The 23,465-nt window shown below is 38.8% G+C and overlaps 1 protein-coding gene across 2 annotated transcripts in view; it reads left to right on the top strand.

The window, feature by feature from the left end:
• LOC128743215 (protein ROP) overlaps nt 1–23,465 on the top strand; it is a 94,020-nt gene that overhangs the window by 32,471 nt on the left and 38,084 nt on the right. For both annotated transcript variants that reach the window (XM_053839745.1, XM_053839746.1), the window contains exon 4: nt 11,767–11,870. In XM_053839745.1, the coding sequence (XP_053695720.1) occupies nt 11,767–11,870 (104 nt within the window). The remainder of the gene's footprint in view (nt 1–11,766; nt 11,871–23,465) is intronic.

Here is a 23,465-nt window from a genome sequence, read left to right as displayed (position 1 = left end):
TGAGCAGCACATGCTGGAATACTATATGCAGCTCTATGCGGAAGAGCAGGATTCCGCGACCGATGAAAACGACGAGTTTGTATGCCGAAGAGTGATACCTGAAAACGATTTAGCTAACACAGCTTGTATGAGCGAAATAACCACAACCGAAACCGCTGTGAGTATAGCGATTGAAACAAGTGCAAAGAAAAACTCTCCCGGATCCGACGGCCTTCCAAGAGAGTTCTTCTTGTACATGTTCAATGTAATACACCGAGAGCTAAACCTCATACTGAACGAGGCTATAGCATCTAACTTTTCGTCAGAGTTCGTGGACGGTGTGATTGTCTTGGTCAAAAAGAAGGGAGCAGGAAATACTGCCAACTCCTACAGACCGATCTCGTTACTCAACTTCGACTATAAACTTCTCTGTCGCATCCTAAAAACAAGATTAGAAGGGATCATACAAACACACAATGTTCTCGGCAATACGCAAAAATGCGCCAACTCCGAGCACAACATCTTTGAGGCTACTCTCGCACTGAAGGACAAAATTGCACAGCTGAACGAAAGTAAACAGAGAGCTAAGCTGATCTCTTTCGATTTGGACCACGCTTTTGATCAGGTGAATAGACACTTCCTTTTCAGGACCATGTGCTCGCTCGGGTTCAACCCGAGGCTCGTACAGCTGATGGCTCGATTTGCTCACTAGTCATCCTCTCGTTTACTCGTTAATGGACACTTAACTAACCCGTTCCCACTGCAACGATCAATAGCACAAGGTAATCCACTCAGTTCCATTACCTTTGCACTGTATCTACTGTCTCTACTGAACCAAATCGAACGCGTGTGTGAGTCAGATTTGGTTGTCGCATATGCCGACGATATAAGTGTGATAACTACTAGCGTCGAAAACATAAACAGAATCAACGAACTGTTCTCCCGGTTCTCTGGTGTCTCGGGAGCGAAGCTAAATCTAGCGAAAACACAATCCATTGGCGTAGGGTTCACTAATGGTAACCCGTTGAATGTGGACTGGTTGCAAACGACAGAAACAGTGAAAATCTTGAGAGTGATATTTGCCAATTCATTGCGGCAAACTATGCAACTAAACTGGGATAAAGCGGTAGGAAAGCTCACACAAGTACTATATATGCAGTCTTTTCGATCTCTAATGCTGTTACAAAGGGTCACATTCCTCAATACTTTCGCTACATCCAAGTTGTGGTACTTAGCATCAAATATAGCCCCGACAAATGCACACACGGCTAGAATAACCTCAGCAATGGGAACATTTCTCTGGCGGGGAATTCCAGCCCGCGTTCCGATACAACAGCTAGCACGAAATAAAGAACAAGGCGGGCTCGGATTGCAACTGCCAGCGCTCAAGTGCAAAGCGCTGCTCATCAATAGGCATATCACTGAGCTAGACTCAATCCCTTTCTATAAAGCGTGCTTTACACAAAACAACCTGAATCCGGCCAATTGCCCATGCCTTCGTATGATCAAGCAGCAACTACCGCTTCTTCCCCCGCATCTACAACAAAACACAACAGCAATCTCCATTTACCAGCACTACGTGGAGGGTACGGAAGAACCAAAGGTGCAACGAGAAAATCCAAGGTACAACTGGCGTCAAATCTGGAAAAACATCCTACGCACGCGAGGACTATCGTCACAACAAAAAACTATATTATACCTGATAGTGAACGGAAAAATAGAGCACCGACGATTAATGTTTCTTAGCAGAAGAGCGGATGGTGAAACGTCAATCGAAACACTCGAGCCCAAATTTAAAGAATGTATCCGTGTAACAGCCGCATGGGAACTGCTGCAGGATACGATCGCACCGTTTCATCTAGGACACAGACGCCTCCAATTTCGTGATATCATGAAGCCAGTGTTGAGAGGAATCAACTGTAGAAATAAAGTAGAAGTGCTGAAGAAAATGGTAAATTATATAAATTTTATTGATAAAGCAAGTAATACGGTAGATGTAGGTGCTTTAAGATTAGAACTACAATTTGATCTGTAAAAATTAAAATATAATAAACTTTACTATTGACAAAAAAAATAGACTGTTTCATCTCTTTGTCCTGTTTTCCCGATATTTTCTTTCCCGAAATTATATTTTTCCTGAAAACTTTTCGCGAACAATATCATACATTAATAAGAATATATTCTTAAGGTTAACATTGACCGTCATAAAAACAATTCAAAGTTAATCTTTTGCGTTTTAGCAGAATATGGGATAACGAAGAAAAGAAAAAAGCATTTCTCAAGATCTACTGCTTATGGTATATGGTTTATTATGGTATTTATTTGCATTGGTTAGCGGGACATTGGATTTTACGTGGCCATACACAAAAAAATATATTACTTGCACTACAAATCCTGTTTTCTTTCCCTTAAATGCAAATAAGTTATAAGGTGTGACTTATTTACCGTCTTAGTAGCAAGTGTTTTCAGATGATTCAGGGCGAGACGGCCGGAGGCCGCGAGTGCTCGCCGGCTACCCGCCGTCGCCAGCCACCACCCCCCCCCCTGCAGAGATCACCTCAATTTAGGTGCAAGCATTTTCCTAGGTTTATTGACTAGTAGGGGCTATCCCTTAGTTGAGTCCGAACGAGCGAAAGCGAGTAAGGACAGCATATACTCAATAAGTAGGCCGAACTTGCTGTCGCAGTTTTTGAACAGTAATAGTTAAATCCAAATTACTATAAGCTGATTTTAGCGAAACTGTTAATAGGAAATTATTCGAAAACTAGATATTTTTATTGTTTCAAGTATTTATCATACACTTGATCCATGTATCCAGTTTTTTACGAGCCATAATGGCGGACGTGTTCGTAATATTTGAACGCCATTTTTGACATTTGAGTCACACGGCTTGTTTCCACATGTTTACGGTAAAACTAAAGGAACTTCTGGAAACAATGTACTCTTCTTCGGAAGCTTCTTTCTTATTCCATATCAGGTATGGAGCCTAAATCCCAAAACGGTCATTGGCTTTATAAACCATGTAGTACCGATTTGGGACACAGGATCCATCAATGGGTATGAGCGGTACGTAAACTGTGTACAGCAATCGGGGCCTGCCATAAGAGACGATCATTAAGGCTGTCACAGTGGTCTTTTAACCCAATGCCCTTCTGAGAAAAAAAAAGAATCAAAAACCAATAAAACGCTTCATTGTTCCAAATTTCTGGTAAGCTCATGCAAATACATGTATTTTGGGGTATGGTCCATTCTGGTGAAGTTTCCTGGGAGACAGAAGATAACTTTCTGGGAAATGGTCCATTCTTGGGAATGGCTTTCTGGGAAATGGTTCATTCTGGGGAATAGTTTTCTGGGAAATGATTCATTCTGAGAAATGGTTTTCTGGGAACTGGCTCATTCTGGCAAAAAAAATTCTGGCAAGTGGTTTTCGGACAAATGTCATACAATCACGAAAAGTGGTTATGATTTGCACGCTTCTAACTCAGTCATTTTTCAATGGATTTTAGAGATATTTGCATCAATCGATCAGAAATGTTTCTAAAAATTGATTTTTTTTAAAACCCACTTTGTCGATTGAATTGAACTTTTGTAGTATATCCCTATTTGCTCTACGTGTCAGGCAAACCAAACACCATTATACAAGTGATTGGCCATTTGCCACTATACGTTCGCAGTTAGGTATGAAATGGTTTATGAAACCAATAACCTTCCCGGCATTAACAAACCAAACTTCACCAGGAGATAAACAACTCTTGTCAAAAAATTTTAATCTACTCGTATATAACGCACCACAACTGCATAACAGGGGTCAGTCCCGGTGTAGTGGTTAGCATTCACGCCTCTCACGCCGAGGACCCAGGTTCAAATCCCAACCCCGCAGAAGTCACGGATGACATAAGCTGTTAAAGTGACTATAATCTAACAAAAAAAAAACCTGCATAACAGATGTTCCGAAGTTTCACTTTCAGGATTACAAAAGCGACAGATATCACTACTAACCCGACCAATGTTTTTAAAATGATATCTACTCGAACAGTGCCCAGTTACTAGGCCAGTGTATGTTCAAAGGGCTCTCTTATTGAGCTCTATGAGCTTTGTTGTGGTTTTTGCATTTGGAGTTATAAATCTTTTGAACTGGTTACATCCTCTGACTGCCATCCAATTGGCTGTCACTTTCTGTTCTTCCCAGCGTCTAAGTTCCATTTTTATTGAGCAATTTGCAATTAGAAATATATTTACAAGCACTTAGTGCCTTCATTGCTGCTTGACTGCATTGCTGCTTTATTCCAGGGCCATAGATTCCAGCACCAGTTTTGGAACCAATTTTTGAGCCATCAGTGAAAACTATCGTTGATCGTTGAGAATTGCATCTAATGCTTTCGATGGAGTACTGCGCATTGCTCCGGTTATTGCAAATGCACGCAAGTCGTTGAAGTTTTTCAAGCTTTGATTCAGCAGTAGCCTCCTTTGTTTTTGGCCACCAGACTAACGAAGCATACGTAACTTTCGGTCGTATAATAGATGTGTAGATCCACATTGTCATTTTTGGATTTAAGCCCCATTTCCTTCCGATAGTTTTTGAACATAGCCGCAATGCACTGCCTGCCTTGTTTATTGCTACGTCGAGACGTGCATTCCAGTTTAGCTTTGCGTCCAGAACAAAACCTAAGAATTTTACCTGTTCACCAAATTTTATTTGTTTTCCCTCAAACTTGAGAAGCTTTAAGTTGAGTTTTCTCCTTTTAGTGAAAGGGACAATTACGATTTTTGACGGGTTAATGCTTAAGCCCTCCTTCTTACACCAAGATTGGATAAGCCTTAGAGCCTGTTGCATTCTTTCCGAAACTATGTTATCGAATTTTCCTCTCACCATGATGACAAGGTCATCTGCAAAATCGACAACTTCGAAACCTTCAGCTTCTAGACTTCTAAGTAGATCATCTACAACTAAAGACCACAAAAGTGGTGAAAGAACTCCTCCTTGTGGACATCCCTTCATTGCCTTTAATGCCATAGACGACCCTCCAAGCTCAGAAGTGATTTCTCTTTTTGCCTGCATGGCATGAATCCAGTCGATTATGTGCGTATTATATTGTCTTCGTTTCATAGCATCTTTCATAGATGAATAGGAAGTATTGTCGAAAGCTCCTTCAATATCCAAGAAAGAACAAAGTGCAATTTCCTTTACTGAAAGAGTTTTCTCAATTTTACCTACAAGCGTATGTAGTGCTGTTACTGTTGAACTACCAGATTGCAGAGGTGGGCACCGCTAATCAGCTAACCGCTAACTTTTAGCCAGCGAGTAGTGCGTTCGCTAGGTTTTAAATGTGTTAGCGCTTTCATTAGCTTCCAATAAGTTAAAATGCATCTAAATAAACTACTAGCCGCTAATTTTTGAAAATAATAACAAAAATAAGTGTGTGATCTCTTGCAAATGGATAAAATTGGTCGCTGCTGCTCGCGACGCGAGTAACTATAGTTCATTCATGGCTAGTTGTACTATTTCCAAAAATTCATTGCAAAAATTAGTGGCTGGTAGTTTATTTAGTAGAACTTATATTTAACAGAAGCGCTAGCACATTTAAAACTTAGCTAAAGCGCTACTCGCTAGCGAAAACGTTAGCGGTTAGCTGATTTGCTGATTGATATGCAAACTGATATTTAGATAATTGCATGTATGTTGAATCAATGTTGCAGAAATTCATCGATTCGAGTATTCATCAAGCTTTCAATAACAGCAGTACTCGACCAAATGAATGTAGTGGTTTGCGTCTTGAATGAAGCTTTGCGAGCATGCATTGGGAAACCCACGAATTCATCAACTCAACTCTCGAACTTTAACGAATCCACGCATACAAGTTCGGCTTATATGCGATTCACCAGTAATCTTCGATGCATACTCGTAATAAACTTTGTCGTTCATTTGCGATTCTTCGCTTTATGTTCCACGTAGGTATTCGTTCACTATTATTCGCAGTGAACCATTTGCGATGAATATTGCGAATCGTGGTACTGGAGCGACATTGCTCGAAAATAAACGCTAAAATACATCATTTTCTAATTAATGATTTTCAATTTTAACATGAAAATTTTAACTCCTAAAATAAAATTGGCCATAGCATATCAATCGAAAAAGAATACAACACGCTCTACTCGTAATGATTAATTTGAGTTCATCGCGTAGAAATTAATTTTGTAGTGAGGAATTCATGCATTAATTTCGAAAGCAAGAACGGTAGCATAATATTAACATGCGTCATATTACTTTTAACATGCATCATGTAAGTCCAAAGGATGTGTTCTAGCTCGGACGTCTGGGGAGCGGTCAATGCGGCTGCTACCCAGATCGTACTTAAGCTACAAAACCGCTGGAAAGCCGATCAACGGCGAATAAACAGCCTAAACACCATAGTCCAGTAGTTATCTAAGAGTGTGCGTTAAGCACAATAGCCCCTCCCTGAAGTAATACCGATAAGGCGGTGCCAGGGGGGATCGAGGTTGGATACTCGAGTAGGGTTTTAGTGGGACTGGATCCTCACGCCCCAGTAGCGGGGTCGGGATACCAAACCCCACTTCCTGAGTTGTCTTCTCAGGTGTCTGATAGCAGATTTCCCTACTCGTCAGAAAAAAATGCATCATGTAACTTTTAACATGCGCCATGTAAATTTTAACATACGTCGTGTAACTTTTAATATGAGTTACGTAACTTTTAAATTTTTAAAGGGAACATGTACATACTTGTTTCATGTATCATGTTATAAACCCCGTAGGTGCGAACCAGCATACTACTGCTGTGTTACCTGACTCGCTGTGAATATGCGTTGTATTCGCGGGATTGTATCGAAAATATCGTTAATTTTGATCACTAAAAATAACGTACTTAAACGTTATATTTCAAGTGCCAGTAGTACGCAGTAATTGTATTGTGAAACTGAATTGTTATTTATGCAACTTTTTACAAGTAACAAAAGCACAACTTATAAAAATAAACGTTTGTTATCGATATTAGCTGCATATGCGTTATAAACGAATAAAACGGTATGGTTACGTTTTATTTCAATAACACGTATATTCGCAGTGAGTCAGGTAAAACAGTAGCGCTCGTTTTTTTGCAATGATATTTTTAAGTTGTGATTAACAAAAAAGACAAAGTTGGTCTGCTTGATGTGATCAATGATATCGACATATTCGCAGTGAGTCAAGTAACACAGTAGTCCATTAAGGGGAAACCGAAAGTGGCTTAAAGATGGTTGGGTAAATGGCTACCATTCGAAGCATGTATTGTTTTGCGCCATAAAAATGCATCTGTATTAGCAGAGCACGCTTTCGCCACGTAATCAGTGCTTCCAGCGCTGTTATAATTTCCTAAAACTTGTAATTCAATTTATCGATCTGCTATGTATCAATAAATGCTCAGCAAAACATAATTGCTAATGGAAAATAAATTTAACTGATCATCTCGATCATTACGTGTTCATAAAAGCGACCAATGTATAATTTAGAATTAGTTCATAGATATTTGGCTGCGCACATATTTCGTTGAACTAGCGATTTTCGAAAAAGCAGTAACACAGTATCAAACTTTCGTCACATCAATGAGCTTTTAAAGAGCTATCAACTTTCGCCGCATCGATGAGCTTAGAGTGAAGTAAACAAACAAAACGCAAGCGCAGGAATCAAAAACGCAATCCGATGCAAGCGGATTAATTAAACATCCTAGTGATCCTACGCATTATTCAGTTGCTGCTGTTAATTTTGATTGAACCGGAATGCCTTGACCCTTAATAAAGAAAACAAACCATATTTCGAGATGTTCGTAGTCGTTGCGGTTGGCTGCGGATCAGCTGTTTATGTTTGCAAGCTCCGCTATTTGACATATATTACCAATACTAATGCAATATTCAAATAAACGTTTAGGTTTTTAACGAACACATGAGATGTACAGTACAGTGTTTGTCGCACTAACACAATAACGTTAGCCACTTTCGGTTCCGCCTTAACCTTTACGTCCCCGACATCAAAAATGAAGGTACTTTCAGTTACACTTTTGGCTCTATCTCAACTGATTTTCAATCGATTTTTATGCAACTAGTCTTAAAAGAACCACATTGGATTGGCCTTTAATAAAAAAATATGCTGGTAAATTCTGGTTTCATTTTCCCGGAGATATTCCAGATCGCGGTGGGATTTTTTTTGACGTCATAAGTAGCAGATGAAATAATACTGGAAATCTACTTAACTGACTGCGCAAAAGTTATCCATTTTATTTGTAGTCACTAATACTGACTTTTACGCTACCCTGTAGAGCGCTGACTTATGCCCCACACTTCAGAACATCCGTTGTCGGTTCTACCGGAACTCAAAAGTGGCCATTTGGAATGCTCTCCAGAAATATGGCAAATGGGGTATCAAATGACAGGATTTTTCAACACGGGCTCTTTAGGGGACATTTGGATGTATTTTGAGCCGATCTGAGTATTCCGGAACATCCGGCATCGGTTCTACGGGAACGCAAAAATAATCATTTGGAATTCTCTTTGAAAATATGGCAAATGGGGTGCCAAATGACAGAATTTTTCAACACGAGCTTAATAGAGGGCATTTCGATGTATTTTTAGCCGATCTGGACATTCCGGTACATCCGGTATCGGTTCTGCCGGAACTCAAAAGTGGCCATTTACAAATCTCTCCGGAAATATGGCAAATGGGGCATCAAATGACAGGATTTTTCAAGGAGAGCTCTTTAGTGGACATTTGGCTGTATTTTGAGCCGAACTTGGCATTCCGAAACATCCGGAATTGGTTCTACCGGAAGTCAAAAGTGGTCATTTGGAATTCTCTTCGGAAATATGGCAAATGGGGTATCAAATGACAGGATTTTTCAACACGAGCTCTTTAGTGGACATTCGGATGTATTCTGAACCGATCTAGACATTTTCACATTACAAAATTGTTTGGTTTGAAAAAGAAAGGGTTTCAAACGTTTATTTCTACGGCATTACGCGAATTTCCGGACCGGTAGCAGATGTAAAACTGGCAGGGATGGCAATAGGGAAAAGTTTGGGGGCGGCCATTGGCAAGCAGGAGGTTCAAAAAAGACTTAGTTTTCCTTTTCAGTGATTTGATACTCCATTTGCCATATTTTCGAAGAGAATTCCAAATGACCACTTTTGACTTCCGGTAGAACTAATTCCGGATGTTTCGGAATGCCAAGTTCGGCTCAAAATACAGCCAAATGTCCACTAAAGAGCTCTCCTTGAAAAATCCTATCATTTGATACCCCACTTGCCATATTTTCAAAGAGAACTCCAAATGACCATTTTTGAGTTCCGGTAGAACCGACGCGGGATGTTCCGGAATGCCCAGATCGGCTCGAAATACATCGAAATGTCCACTAAAGAGCTCGCGTAGAAAAATTCTGTCTATTGACACCCCATTTGCCATATCTTCGAAGAGAATTCCAATTAGCCACTTTTGGTTTCTGGCAGAACCGATGCCGGATGTACCGGAATGTCCAGATCGGCTCAAAATACATTCAAATGTCCACTAAAGAGCTCTCCTTGAAAAATCCTGTCATTTGATACCCCATTTGCCATATTTCCGGAGAGAATTCTAAATGGCCACTTTCGAGTTCCGGCAGAACCGATACCGGATGTACCGGAATGTCCAGATCGGCTCAAAATACATCGAAATGTCCTCTATAGAGCTCGTGTTGAAAAATCCTGTCATTTGGCACCTCATGTGCCATATTTTCAAAGAGAATTCCAAATGACTATTTTTGCGTTCCGGTAGAACCGATGCCGGATGTTCCGGAATACTCAGATCGGCTCAAAATACATCCAAATGTCCCCTAAAGAGCTCGTGTTGAAAAGTCCTGTCATTTGATACCCCATTTGCCATATTTCCGGAGAGAATTCCAAATGGCCACTTTTGAGTTCCGGTAGAACTGATGCCGGATGTGCCGGAATGTCCAGATCGGCTCAAAATACATCCAAATGTCCTCTAAAGAGCTCGTGTTGAAAAATCCTGTCATTTGATACCCCATTTGCCATATTTCTGAAGAGAATTCCTAATGGCCACTTTTGAGTTTCGGTAGAACCGACAACGGATGTTCCAAAGTGTGGGGCATAAGTCAGCGCTCTACAGGGTAGCGTAAAAGTCAGTATTAGTGACTACAAATAAAATGGATAACTTTTGCGCAGTCAGTTAAGTAGATTTCCAGTATTATTTCATCTGCTACTTATGACGTCAAAAAAAATCCCACCGCGATCTGGAATATCTCCGGGAAAATGAAACCAGAATTTACCAGCATATTTTTTCATTAAAGGCCAATCCAATGTGGTTCTTTTAAGACTAGTTGCATAAAAATCGATTGAAAATCAAATGAGATAGAGCCAAAAGTGTAACTGAAAGTACCTTCATTTTTGATGTCGGGGACGTAAAGGTTAAGCAACTTTAATGCCAAAAATAGCTGCTTTCAAAACTGGAAATGCACGGAAAATTCCAAATCACTGTATGAATCTAAATCTAGTCAACCTGCCATTCGCGTTACCGAGCAACCTGGCACGCAACGCGCATATTTTGTTATTCTTCATGAATGGCTCGCGGAGAATAATATGCATGCTCTTCATAACGCATCCTCGCCGGTGATTCATCATCCAATTCATCCAGTAACACTTGCATCGAAAAACGGACGAATGATTAAGCTAAAAGTAAAGTAAGATTCATCGAATGAATATATGCAAGTAACCTATCGAAAGACTTCCATTCGTTCAGTGCTTGTTTACTAGCTTCATAGATTGCATGCAATGAACATTATTGTGGGCAATGTTCCTGGCATAACTGATATCGTTCATACCTATTTATATTAGAAGCTTATGTCTGTACCGAACTACCGAAAACCAGGTTTCTGACAGGACGTCATAAGAGACTTATCGGTAACTAAAAACAGGTTCCTGACAGGACGTCATACTTTCGTAGCAATGGATTGTATTCTCAGTCACGCCACTGGTTGACTGCTGGACTGCTCGATTGTTCACCTGGTTGACTACACTGTTCGACTGGACTGGTCGATTGGACTGCCCGATTTGATTGCTCGACTGGACTGCTTAACTGAACTGCTCGACTAAACTGGTCGATTCAACTGCTCGACTGGACTACTCGACTCAACTGCTCGAATGAACTGCTCGACTCAACTGTTCGACTTAATCGCTTGACCTGACTGCTTGACTAAATCATTCGATTCGACTGCTCGACTCAAATGCTCGACTAGAATACTCGATTCAACTGTTTGACTGAACTACTCGACTCAACTGCTCGACTCGACTAACTGCAGTTAAATAAAATCCAATACAACCATAAAAAATTTGTTTCAGTTTCCGGCTATGACTCTTTTATGTACAATATCTTTGAGCTATATTATGCAATATAAGAACTCAAAGAACTAATACAAAGATTAAGCATCTTCGCACACACTGGCCAATGGAATGTATCCGCAGTTTTCTGAATTCTGAACAGACATTTATATTTCCCGGAGCGTAAGATTCAGGTTCAACTAGTTCATGAATATATTCACCGATCTGTAACCTTGGATAGAATGATGTTTTTCGATTTTTCTTTAAAGTTTTCGTGGAAACGTCGAAATTTGGTTGAAAACTTGAGGTTTTAAATAAAAATAATTTCTCTTTTTTTATTGGGGCTCGGATGCTTATGGTTAGACCATGTTATATATTATTTTTTTGGGATCCACTTGATTCAAAATTAAAAAAAAATTATTTCTTATTTTAGTTTGTCCAGAAGAGCTGTTCAACGATATTTGTAAATCTGTGGTTTCAAGAAAGATAAAGACATTAAAAGAAATTAATATTGCTTTTCTTCCCTACGAATCTCAGGTAAGTTTGGATTTTTTTTGCATTCTAAACATTGCACTTTAGACTAATATTCACAATTTTAATTTCATATGGAATCCTCCTCTCCCCTCCCCTACGGCTTCTTAAAGGTGATCATGCAAAGAAAACACCAAATGCGGTACCTCAAGGGCATATCGGAAATGAAAAATTCCGAAACGTCATAAAAGTATATTAAAATATCTCGTGTTTGACTCATCCTTTTTTTAAATTCAAATGCATAACAAAATGGCGGACATTCAAACATAAAAGTTTTTTAGTCGAAAAAATTGACGTCGAAAGAATTGATTGATTGAAGTTTTTCTAAAAAAAACAAAAAATGCAATATTCAAACAAAGATGGGTCAAACACTAGATAATTTTATAAGCTTTAAAACAAAAAAAGAATCAACTGAATTACTTGAGTCATTCTTGAGATATTTATGGTACCGACTTTCAAAATCTGATTTCGAGAAAAACGGCGTTGAAGTTTTTATTCGTTGTTTAATCGTTCTAGGCATGCGTGGTTCAAATAGTTGTAACTTTGTCAATTTTTGGAATTCATCCAAAAGGCTTCAAACACATATGCTCAAAATGTTAATGTTTCGAAATCTTATATACAGTCAGTCCACAATCATGGGTCACACAATTGTGGGTCATTTTAGCTTAAGCTGCTAATTTCCATTTAAATATCACCTAATGATTGATCAAATTGTTAGTGCTACTTATAATTAACAGTTTTATCAATCAATTGGTATAATATTCACGCATTAATCGGCAGAAAAAGCTAAAATGACCCACAATTGTGTGTGATCCATGATTGTGGACTGACTGTATATAAGATTTCGAAACATTAACATTATGATGGTTAGAGACCCCTCCCCCCACTAAGAGGGGAGCTCCCATACAAAGGAAACACAAATTTCTGCATAACTTGAGAACTAATCAAGCAAATGGAACAAAATTTGGCATGTGGGTGTTTTTGGAAACAAGATTTTTTTCTATGGTGAATTGAGACCCCTCCCCTCTTTAGAAGGGGAATTATGACCCCTCTCCCCTTTAAGAGGGGGAGGGGGCTTGCATACAAATGAAATACTAATTTCCTCATAGCTCGAGAACTAATCAAGGAAATGGAACCAAATTTGGCATGTGAGTTTTTGGAGGCAAACATTTTTTCTATGGTGAATTAGAACCTCTTTAGGAGGGGAATTATAACCCCTCCCCCCTTCAATAGTGGGGGGGGGGGCTCCTATACAAATGAAATACAAATATTCTCATAACTAGAGAACTAATCTAGCAAATGGAACCAAATTTGGCATGTGAGGGGTTTTGGAGGCAGGAATTTTTTTATGATGGTTTAAGACCCCTCACCCCTGTGGTAGGGGGATAAGGACTCTCATACAAATAAAACAGAAATTTAGCGTAACTCAAAAACTAATCGAAATCGAATTATAGACTCTTTCATAAAACATTAGTCAATAACAAGACCACCAAAAACTGTCAATAGTAACATAAGATGGTTCAGGGCAAGACGGCCACAGGCCGCGAATGTTGCTTTCCTTCAGTTGCGTCACCTATGCGAAATGGTACTTTCTACGAAAAGATTTTCCGTGAAATGGTATATCCCGCATAAGGTTTTTCGCTAAATAGTATTCTGGGAAACTCTATATTCCGCGTTATGGTCAACCGAGAATTGTTGTTCCGCAAAATAGTATTCGGCGAAATGGTTTGTAATGATGGCGAAGATTTAAATGCTATCCGCTTTATTTTATCAGGCTAAGCAATGGGGGGAGTTGTTTTCTGCTTTACTGTGAAGAAAATTCGTATATTAAACCACCCATGAACTCCTCAGAAACTTGCAAAACTCGAGATTGTGACATTGGTCATCCGAGATTTACGATTTATGTACAACACAGTTTAATTTGTGGCAATACGAAGTTTGTCGGATGTCGGATCAGCTAGTAACCAATAAAAAAATTCGATTTTTAAAAATTGAAAAGGTAGGTATGTCCGCTTAACACAAAATCGAAAGAGACTGTTACTATTTTTGATCCCGCTTTGTACGAATTTTCACTTCTGTTATGTGATAGCACAAAAGTGACCCGTCATAAAATTGCCAAAACAAACAACAAACTCAAATGATCCACACAAAACACAGATCATCAGTGGTTATCAATTGCAATAAATTTCAACTTCCATTTCTCAACGGTGTACTAGATCAATCGTGTATGTATATATGACCTATTCTGTGATAGGTCTACAGAGCCCAGAGCCGACAGGGCACCCATCCTGACTCCTGAGACCATATGGCGAGCGCGTTTCTATATAAAACCCGCCGCTCAATCCCAAGAAAAAATTTAGTTTGCAATTGTATGGTACGGTCGAATGATTATTTATTTATATACTAGCTGACCCGACAAACTTCGTATTGACACAAATTAAACTGTGTTGTACATAAATCGTGAATCTCGGATGACCTTTGTCACAATCTCGAGTTTTGCAAGTTTCTGAGGAGCTCTACCTTCGATGATTTATTTTAGCAGATACGTAACTATGAAAGCATGGATAGTTTAATATACAAATTTGGAATTTTTCCGCACAGTAAAGTAGAAAACAACTCGCCCCATTGCTTAGCCAGAACGCGGATAATAAAGGAGACAGCAATACTCGCCGTGATTATATACAGTCAACCAAAAAAGTATTCGGACAGCAGCGCATAAATTTTTCATTTAGTAATTTTGCGCAGTATTTTTGCAAAGAATGGAACCACATATTTTTTAAAACAATGTTTAACTAAGGCATATTTAGATGCACAACAAAAATTCGGGGAAAAGCTTTCCGTTTTGAAGATAGAGTACATATAGTTTGAATTGGCTAAAAATGCAGTCAAAAAAGTATTCGGATAGTTAACTATTAGTTGAAACAAATGTCCTTTCTCGTTCAACTACTACCTTGTAGGACCATTTACATTCTTGATGACCTGTTTTAATCTGTTTGGGATAAAATTAACAATTTTTCAAATATCCCTCTGTGAATTGCTGACCTTTTTTTACTAGAGCTCGGTTTAAGTCATTTTAATATGAAATCGAATGATTTTTCATTATAGAAATGAAATTACCTAAAAAGATGTTCAAAAGGGTTCAAATCTAGACTGAATACTGATGTTTCGATAGCGCTAGGACAATTGTATGGTGCCTACCGCTTACAATTATCGACAGTATGTTTAGATTCAACATCCCTGTACAATATGTATTTACCACACAATTACAATTTTGCGTTAATTTTGCCTAGAATTGTTCAGATAATTAAGTTTACACTTACTTCTATCCATAAATATATATCTTTGCTACCTCGGAGCTTTTCATGCACCCCAACAAGGTATGACACCAACAACCCTTATGCAGGAATAACTAAAAGAGAAGGGCTACAAGAGGAAAATCACTCGTCAGCAAGTAAACAAGCAATACGGTTAGTTAGAATCTGGGAGACATGTCGACACCCCTACAATTCTGAAACACATGAATCTTTAGACCTCAAACGAAATCTTCGTACCAGGAATTTTCTCCACCTGCAAAGACGAACTGAAAACCGTCTGTAACTGTGAGCGTATGGCACTCTCTGTATCAGCTTTTTCGTAATAGTGGTGTGTGGAGGGTACAGCCTTCCAGTTGGTTTCAAGGAACGTCGCTGGACTTGATCCCTTTGTTCTGCTGAACAACAAGCCAACGGATGAACACATCAGAAATTAAGTCATCAGCAACAAGATAAAAACGGGGAATATTACAATATTTAAAAATACTGGACGCAGTGGTTCAGTTCAGCAACAGAAGAAGAGAGCTCCATTTTTTGCTAACCGTCTCCTTTCAGTTGGCCTCTTGGTTATTAAAAAAATTTAATACTTCTTTCCGCACGTATAACAATTTTTACTGAATAACAATTTGTATAAGTTAAGCACTTTATATTTTTACCTTAAAGTAGTCAGCTTTGATCTGTAGATTTTTTTACGAGAGATGTTTGAAATCAAAAAACGGGTAGCAAAAAGCAAACGTGCAAAGTACACCAACTGTGCCCACCTGGCTACAAGCAAGTGATCGTTTGCTTGTGAGATCTTATGTGTGATTAGTGAAATGCCAGTGTCATGTCAGTTCGTCAGTGACTTGGCCTCCTAATGTTGTGTTTGATATGCTTTGTGGTCAACTGTTAGTGTGTAGCAAAATTGATAGGTTCGATCATACGACGACTGGCTTATTTGATCAGTATCGTACCACGAGACCAACTGGGAGGAGACGATTAGTAATAAATAGAGCTTTCTTCTTCTGTTGCGGAGCTGATCCACTGCGTCCAATATTTTGAATTATTGTAATATTCCCCGTTTTTATCTTGTTGCTGATGACTTAATTACTGATGTGTTCATGTCCGTTGGTTTGTGGTTCGGCAGAACAAAGGTATCAAGTCTGGTTGGTGGACGGTTATCTGCCATGGTTTTCTGCCATCTGCCACATGTCGCCAGGTGAGGTTCCAATAATAATCTGAATACAGTTAGCAAGACCACGCCGTCAGTAGCTTCTGGATCTGCTTCCTCTGCTCTCCTGTTGAGTTCGCCCCTCTTTTCAAAATATATCAGATCCTTCTCCACTTACGCTTCCGAATCTCTGTTTCTATGTGGCGATATTGACGATAAGGTTCCTAATTGGAAATCCAAGTGTGAGACCACGAATCCTGAATGATGCAGAACGAAGACCTGCAGTTGCCTCCACCGACACGGACCACGTCTAGCATGCAATCGAACGAATTTCACGTTTCAATTGAAAATTCGTATTAGGATCGGTACGGTAATCTGATTTGTGTGTCGAGCCCCAATTCCCAAATTCTATAGTCCCAAATCCCTGGCCATCCTGATCTAACTTTGAAATTGGATGGATTAATAATGTTTAATCTCACTGACTTGATCGACGCGACGTTGAATATGAGACCTACTATCTTGGAGTTGTTATCAAGGTTGCTCTGCACATCATATTGTCGTCAGCAGAGCAAGAGAATGTCGTCGGCCAAAGTCAAAAGCAAAGCAATAGCAAAGTCTTGGGCTTAAACCGTCTTTAGACATTATTCTTCTTTATCAACAGATTTCGCAGCGGGCCAGTGTAACAATCCTACTGACTCTATCTAGCAAGCACCGCCTAGCCGAGATACGAACATACGACGACTGGCTTGTTAAACCAGCATCGTACCTCGAAGCTAACTGGGCGGAAAGTGAAAAGACCCCAGGGTAATCTTCGGTCTGGTTCACTATCAATGGTTCCAATTAAAATCTCGTCCATCACAACGAGGAGCAGTTGCGGTGACAGTATATATGTAGCCTTATGTCACTCCTGCAGTAGCACATATAGGGACCGACAGGAGGCCATCGTGCAGTAATTTGCACTAAAACAATGAGATAGACTGCTTTATGAGGAACTCATCTACGCCTTAGTACGCCCCAGGTGTTTTCATGTTTCGGTCGAATGCTTTCTCGAAATCAACAAGTACCAGAAGAAAACAGGTCAGAATTTCGATGACTTGCTCCAACATAATACGGAAAGTCGTATTATTTCGATTGGCAGGGAATCTAGTTTGCTATTGCCGGAGAGCGGCGTCGATTTTCTCTCGGATCCGGTTGAGGATTACCTTACAGAGTACTTTGAGAGTAATGAAAAGCAACGTGATGCCACGCCAGTTACCGCATTCAGATAGTTTCTTAGGGACTTTGACCAATATGCCCTGCATCCAGTCCATCGGAAAAGTTGCAGTTTCCTTATTGCTAACATATTGCTAAAAAGCTGATGCATCATCTGAGCTAACAAAGATGGGTTTGCCCAGGCTTCATTTTGTTCATCTTGTGCATACAGAGGCAGAGTAATCTGCTTCTCACAACGATCAAATTGCTTTCGTTTTCTGTTCAACCGTTTCCTCTCCCTTCGAACGATGCCTAAATACTGTTTACTCTTACGACCACTCATCTTGCGCAGAAGGCGGACAACGACAAGCAGAGCTAGTATTATCTTCGCACGCTGGAGACACGAGGCTATTCGCTCCGTGTCCCAAAGAGAATATGCGTTAGGTAATTATATGGACTGGAACGATTTGTCCCGTGACCTTGAGAGCATGCATTCGGTAGCGCTCCGGCAGAAAAAGAAAGATGACACCAAACTGATGCTCACTCGCCGGCAGAGCAAAGCATTGCAAAAGCAAAACAAAACTCGACGAAGGTAACATTCGACTGAGAGAGAGCAAATCGATTCGTTTTCTGTGCTTTGCCAGGAAAACGCCGAGAATTGAGATATTTTGCAGAGCACGACAGAAGCCTGCGAAAATTTGCCACTAGCGGAAGGGTGTAAAAAGTAACGTCGTCATTCATCAGCTAGATATTTGACCCTGGCTCTCTAGTCCTGCTTACAAGACTTCTTAACAGCCCTCCCCAGGTTGGCGTATCATTGACGGACTGCTGTCTGAGCTGATCCTTGTTTCGCTAGGCTGTCAAGCTTATTACTCTCGTTTCCGTAGTGTCCAGGCACCCTGAATAATGAAACTTTGTTTTGGCGGGAAAGTTCCCTTCGTTGTGCTGCACTCTTAAACTAATTTAAATGCACATTTAGTGGGCTTGAGAGCCAGTCGTGCCTAGGCTGTCCATAAAGATACCTGATTTTCGGCTACTACATTGTTTGAACTTCCACTTCTGTTTCGTGGCAGAATCGACGAGTGCACTCCGTAGACTCACAGTAAAGTGATAGTTTCGATCCTTGAGCTCTGCTCTGCAAACTGCAATATACACAGCATATGTTACCTTTATTTTATAACGGAAAAATGAAGGAAGTTTCTGTCGGGAAAATTTGAATCCGATCGGGAAAATATCGGGAAAAAGTCGGGAATTTTTTTCTGTGGCCACCCTGTAAATGAGAAATCATTCGATTTCTTATCACAATGACTTAAACCGAGCTCTTGTAAAAAAATGGTCAGCAGTTCACAGAGGGATATTTGAAAAATTGTTAATTTTATCCCAAACAGATTGAAATAGGTCATCAAGAATGTTAATGGTCCTACAAGGTAGTAGTTGAGCGAGAAAGGACATTTGTTTCAACTAATAATTAACTATCCGAATACTTTTTTGGCTGCATTTTTAGCCAATTCAAACTCTATGTACTCTATCTTCGAAATAGAAAGCTTTTCCCCGAGTTTTTGTTGTGCATCTGAATATGCTTTAGTTAAACATTGTTTTAAAAAATATGTGGTTCCATTCTTTGCAAAATACTGCGCAAAATTACTAAAAGAAAAATTTATGCGCTGCTGTCCGAATACTTTTTTGGTTGACTGTAACAATTCGCCAAATACCATTTCGCGAAAAAATTTAAGCGGAATGTACCATTTCACGATAAATTTTTTCATGGAAAATACCATTCCCAGGTGTGATCCTCTTGTTACTCGCTGTCGCTCATTCGGCCTTAACTGAAGAAAAATAATAGAGGTCAGTACACCTAGGAAAACAAATAAACCTAGACAGAGGTGGTTTCTGCGGGGGGCTGTACCCCGCAGTGGCCGGCGCTTCCTACGGCGGGTCGCCGACAACACTCGCGGCCTATGGCCGTCTCGCCCGGAATCAGCAAGTGTTACTATAGATAGTTTTTGGAGGACTTATTAGGCCAATGCAAATTATTTTTAAAGGTTTTGAAATTGGCTTTAAAAATCGGAGGGCAAAACATAATTTGTGGGATGCAATTCGATTTTTAGCAATTGGTCGAAAAACACGAAGTTGATCCGAGGCCCGGAAGGCCGAGACACATATACCAATCGATAGAGCTCGACGAACTGAGCAATGTCTGTGTGTGTATGTGTGAGTGTGTGCAGCTCATTTTCTATCGCCTGTTTCTCGAAAGTTGCTGAACCGATTCGACCGCTTTTACTTTTGTTTGAAAGGCATTATTGCCTAGTATATCACTATTGAATTGCTTTGCGGTCCGACGTTTAGTTTAAAAGTTATAAGCAAAAATGTGAGAACTACGTAACACGCGTTTCTCCGGAACTACGCAACCAATTTTAACGATCATAGTACCAAACGAAAGCTCTTGCTATTACTAAACTTTTTACTAAGTTTTATTGAAAACGGACCAGCAGTTTAAAAGTTTTAAGGCTAAAAATCTGTTTTGACTAGGTACAAATGATTGCCTATTTCTCAGAGATGGCTAAACCGATTTATGCGCTATTAGTCTCATTTGAAAGGTAATATAGCCCAATAGATCACTATTGAATTGTTTTTTGATTGGACGTTTAATTCAATAGTTATGAGCAATCGTATACAACACACTAAAATTTACAATAATTTTTAACGATTTCATCTTAGATCATTTATCTAGCTTAAATTAGTTTGGCATCAAATTAAGGTTTTAAGGAGGTTTTAATGCTGCAAATATATAAGCAAAGTTTCAGAAGAATTGGTTTTGCCGATCAAAAAATATTAGCCCTTGAACACTTGCGCCATCCTTTGTAACATGGTTACTCGCGCGCACAATAGCCCAAAACCAAAAAAACGTAAGCACTAGAGTTTAGACTGAGAAAACTTGGTTTTAGGTTTATCGAACCTTTGAAAGAGTTTCTTGAAATTGAAAACTCTATCGTCTGGTAGAATTTAAATTTTGATTAATTTCCTCAAAAGTGAAATAAAATAATTATTTTTCTTCAGTTTTAATATAACACATTGATGTGCTCTGCAAACTTTAAGAGCATATTATTACAAGAAATTTTGCTGAAGACAGTAACCTTCTATCTCTTCAGCGAAGATAGATAAACCTTATTTATTTTATATAGTTTTTCCATTTTAGCTCGTTTTGTAATTGTTGTATGACTTTTTCGTGTTGTACAAATAGTAAAAATACACAACTTTGCTGAATATAGTATATCTCTATATGTTTGCTTGTTTAGGAACTGTAGAACTTTGATTATAAAAAAATACCCTAATTTTGACCCCGAATTACTCGACTATCGATTATTATAAGTGCTCTTTTTTGTTCAAATTTTATAAACTTATTCAATTTCCAAAAAAATTATGTAAACAAACGCTTTACGCAACGTTAACGACCGTATGAAGACCGTATAACAAAGGTTCCTTTTACCACTAGGTGGATTAAATAGGGGTTTTAAAAAAAATTAATTGTCTGTGGGCTCTACAGCCTCAAGAACTCAAAAAATGAGTATACGGAGTGTTAACGCGTCTAACACCAAACAGAAATGGAAATTCAAACAATAGAATTTGCAAAAATCGCCATTTTTCTTTCTTTTCGTAAGGTTTTGCATGGAAAACCATAACATATATATGACAAGCAAGAATAGATTTGGTTTTCCCGTTTAAACTTTAGGTAAAAATGCATTATTTTTGCTCGATTAAAGAATTCTGAAGGGAAAGCCTTCAGTTACCCAACACTGGAAGGACAAAAATTTTATAAAATATTTGTAATAGCCTGATTGATTAATGTTGTAACGAAGAATCTAAAATTTCTGGAGTTCGATTAGTTTTCGAGTACCGTCATCCGGGGATACTAGCAACACTTTTGAACTTTGACTTGGTATAACTTTTGAAGTGTACCATTTAGATCCTAGTGTAAGTAGCCAAAACTTGTATAATGGCCAGTACTTTGAGTTATGATTATGAGAAAAAATATCAACTAAATGAATTTGTAGAATGAGCCGAAAATAGGGGTGTTGCAAGTTACCCAGTAAACGGGATTACTTGCAACACTTTTCTGATTTTGCGTTTCTTATGATTTTAAATATGATTTCAAACCGCAAATTACTATTTTTAGATTTTTGAGTGTATTTCTAGTAAAATAAAAGATACTGGAAGCATGATTTGTTTCCCAATTTTGTTTATCGCTTTTTTAAAGATATTCGGTGAAAATGCAGCATGTCGGCGAACTTCAAATTTCCGTTTCAAAACACGTGGAATTTTTCACAATTTTAATTTGTCACGAGATGGTAGTAGACAAAATAACATTGTGATTGTACAGATGCAAACTTATTTTGTACATACTGTCTATTGTGATAATTATTTATTTTACAAGTGTAGCAAGCCGCGCCTCCAATATGGCGTAACAACACGTAACAACACAAATTCATCGTTACTTCTCCAAGTTCAAAATATAAACCAAGCTCAAAGTTGCTATTTGTTAGCTCATATGATGCACTACTTGTGTACTGGAACCAAACGATAAAAAATATTTTTATGTAAATGAACTGACGCAACTTTGCGTCAGTTCATTTTTCCTACTCTGAAGGTGAAATGACTTTCCAATCGTATAAAAACAAGTAAAACAATGATATAATGGATCAAACTTAACTACACAATAGGTAAACGTCCCTTTCTAAAAACGCCATTGGCTACAAATAGTTATGTTAACCCCCACATGACAAATTTTGTTCCATTTGCTTGATTAGTTCTCGAGTTATGAGGAAATTTGTATTTCAAAAGGAGTTGACGGAATATTCATGCATATGACGTGATGTAACAATTTTCGAAGGGATGAAGAATTTGCGACCGTCTGATCCGAAAATAGGTTTTGGGCGTTTAATATTGATGATATTTCAACTGTCATAATTTTAACTCGTTGTTCATATGTTAATTGAAAGGCAATTACATTTCAAATCAACCTGTTAAAAAAAAGGTGCTATATTTTTGCAAAGAAATTTACGAAAGTGAACCAGTGGTAAATGATAACCTAGATTATTTATTTATTATTTCCTTTCAGCCATAAGATGAGCGTCCAATGACAAATCGGCACCAACTTTTCAAAAGGGCCAATCTGCAATATGCAAGTAAACCGAATGAGAGTTATTTTCTGCTGGACTAGCATAGAGAAAGAAACCCTCACTCGGTTTGTTTACATTTTGCAGATTGGCCCTTTTGAAAAGTTGGTGCCGAAATGTTTTAGTAGTTAACATTCGTTTCAAGCCAGTTACGTAAAGTTTACTAGTGCTACAAGTCACACACAAATTTTCAAAATGCGATATCGTGGCCAAGAAGTGTGATTGTGGCCTAATTACAAACTCTAAGAAACGGATATAACTGATGTACAGGAGCACGAGCATTTAGGAAATTTAAACTTGTCTTCTTGTATCAAATTTATAGGAACGCTTCAGAGCATTTATTACAATACAGTAAATACAGCTTTGTCGAATTGAGCGAATTGAATCGAAGTCTTACGTAAGCCTCTCGTTCGTGCCCCTAGGTACAGACCTTCATACTTTTTTATAGATAAACCAAACAACTTCTTCCATCCATTCTTCCGGTAGCTTCTCCTCCCTTGAAAGGTTGGAAATAACCCAGTGTAGAACCAGCGCTTCTTAGCCATGTTCATAGAGCTTTACCAGCAGGTCTTCAGCAACCCGATTTCTCGTTTGACTTCTTGGATATTAGGTGCTGGGACATTACTATCTTCCATGCAGGCTGGATTTTGATTATCTTAACCATATAGAGACAAAGCAATCTGGTTCTCACAACGACCAAGTGCTTTTGTTTTCTTTCTGTTTGACCGTTTGATGCCTGAATACTGTTTTCTATTATAACCAGTCATCTTGCGCA

The sequence above is a fragment of the Sabethes cyaneus genome, chromosome 3, assembly GCF_943734655.1.
Source record: "Sabethes cyaneus chromosome 3, idSabCyanKW18_F2, whole genome shotgun sequence".
Classification (NCBI taxonomy): Eukaryota; Metazoa; Arthropoda; class Insecta; order Diptera; family Culicidae; genus Sabethes; species Sabethes cyaneus.
The sequence above is the reverse complement of the archived record's forward strand: the minus strand, read 5'-3'. Positions and strand labels throughout refer to the sequence as shown.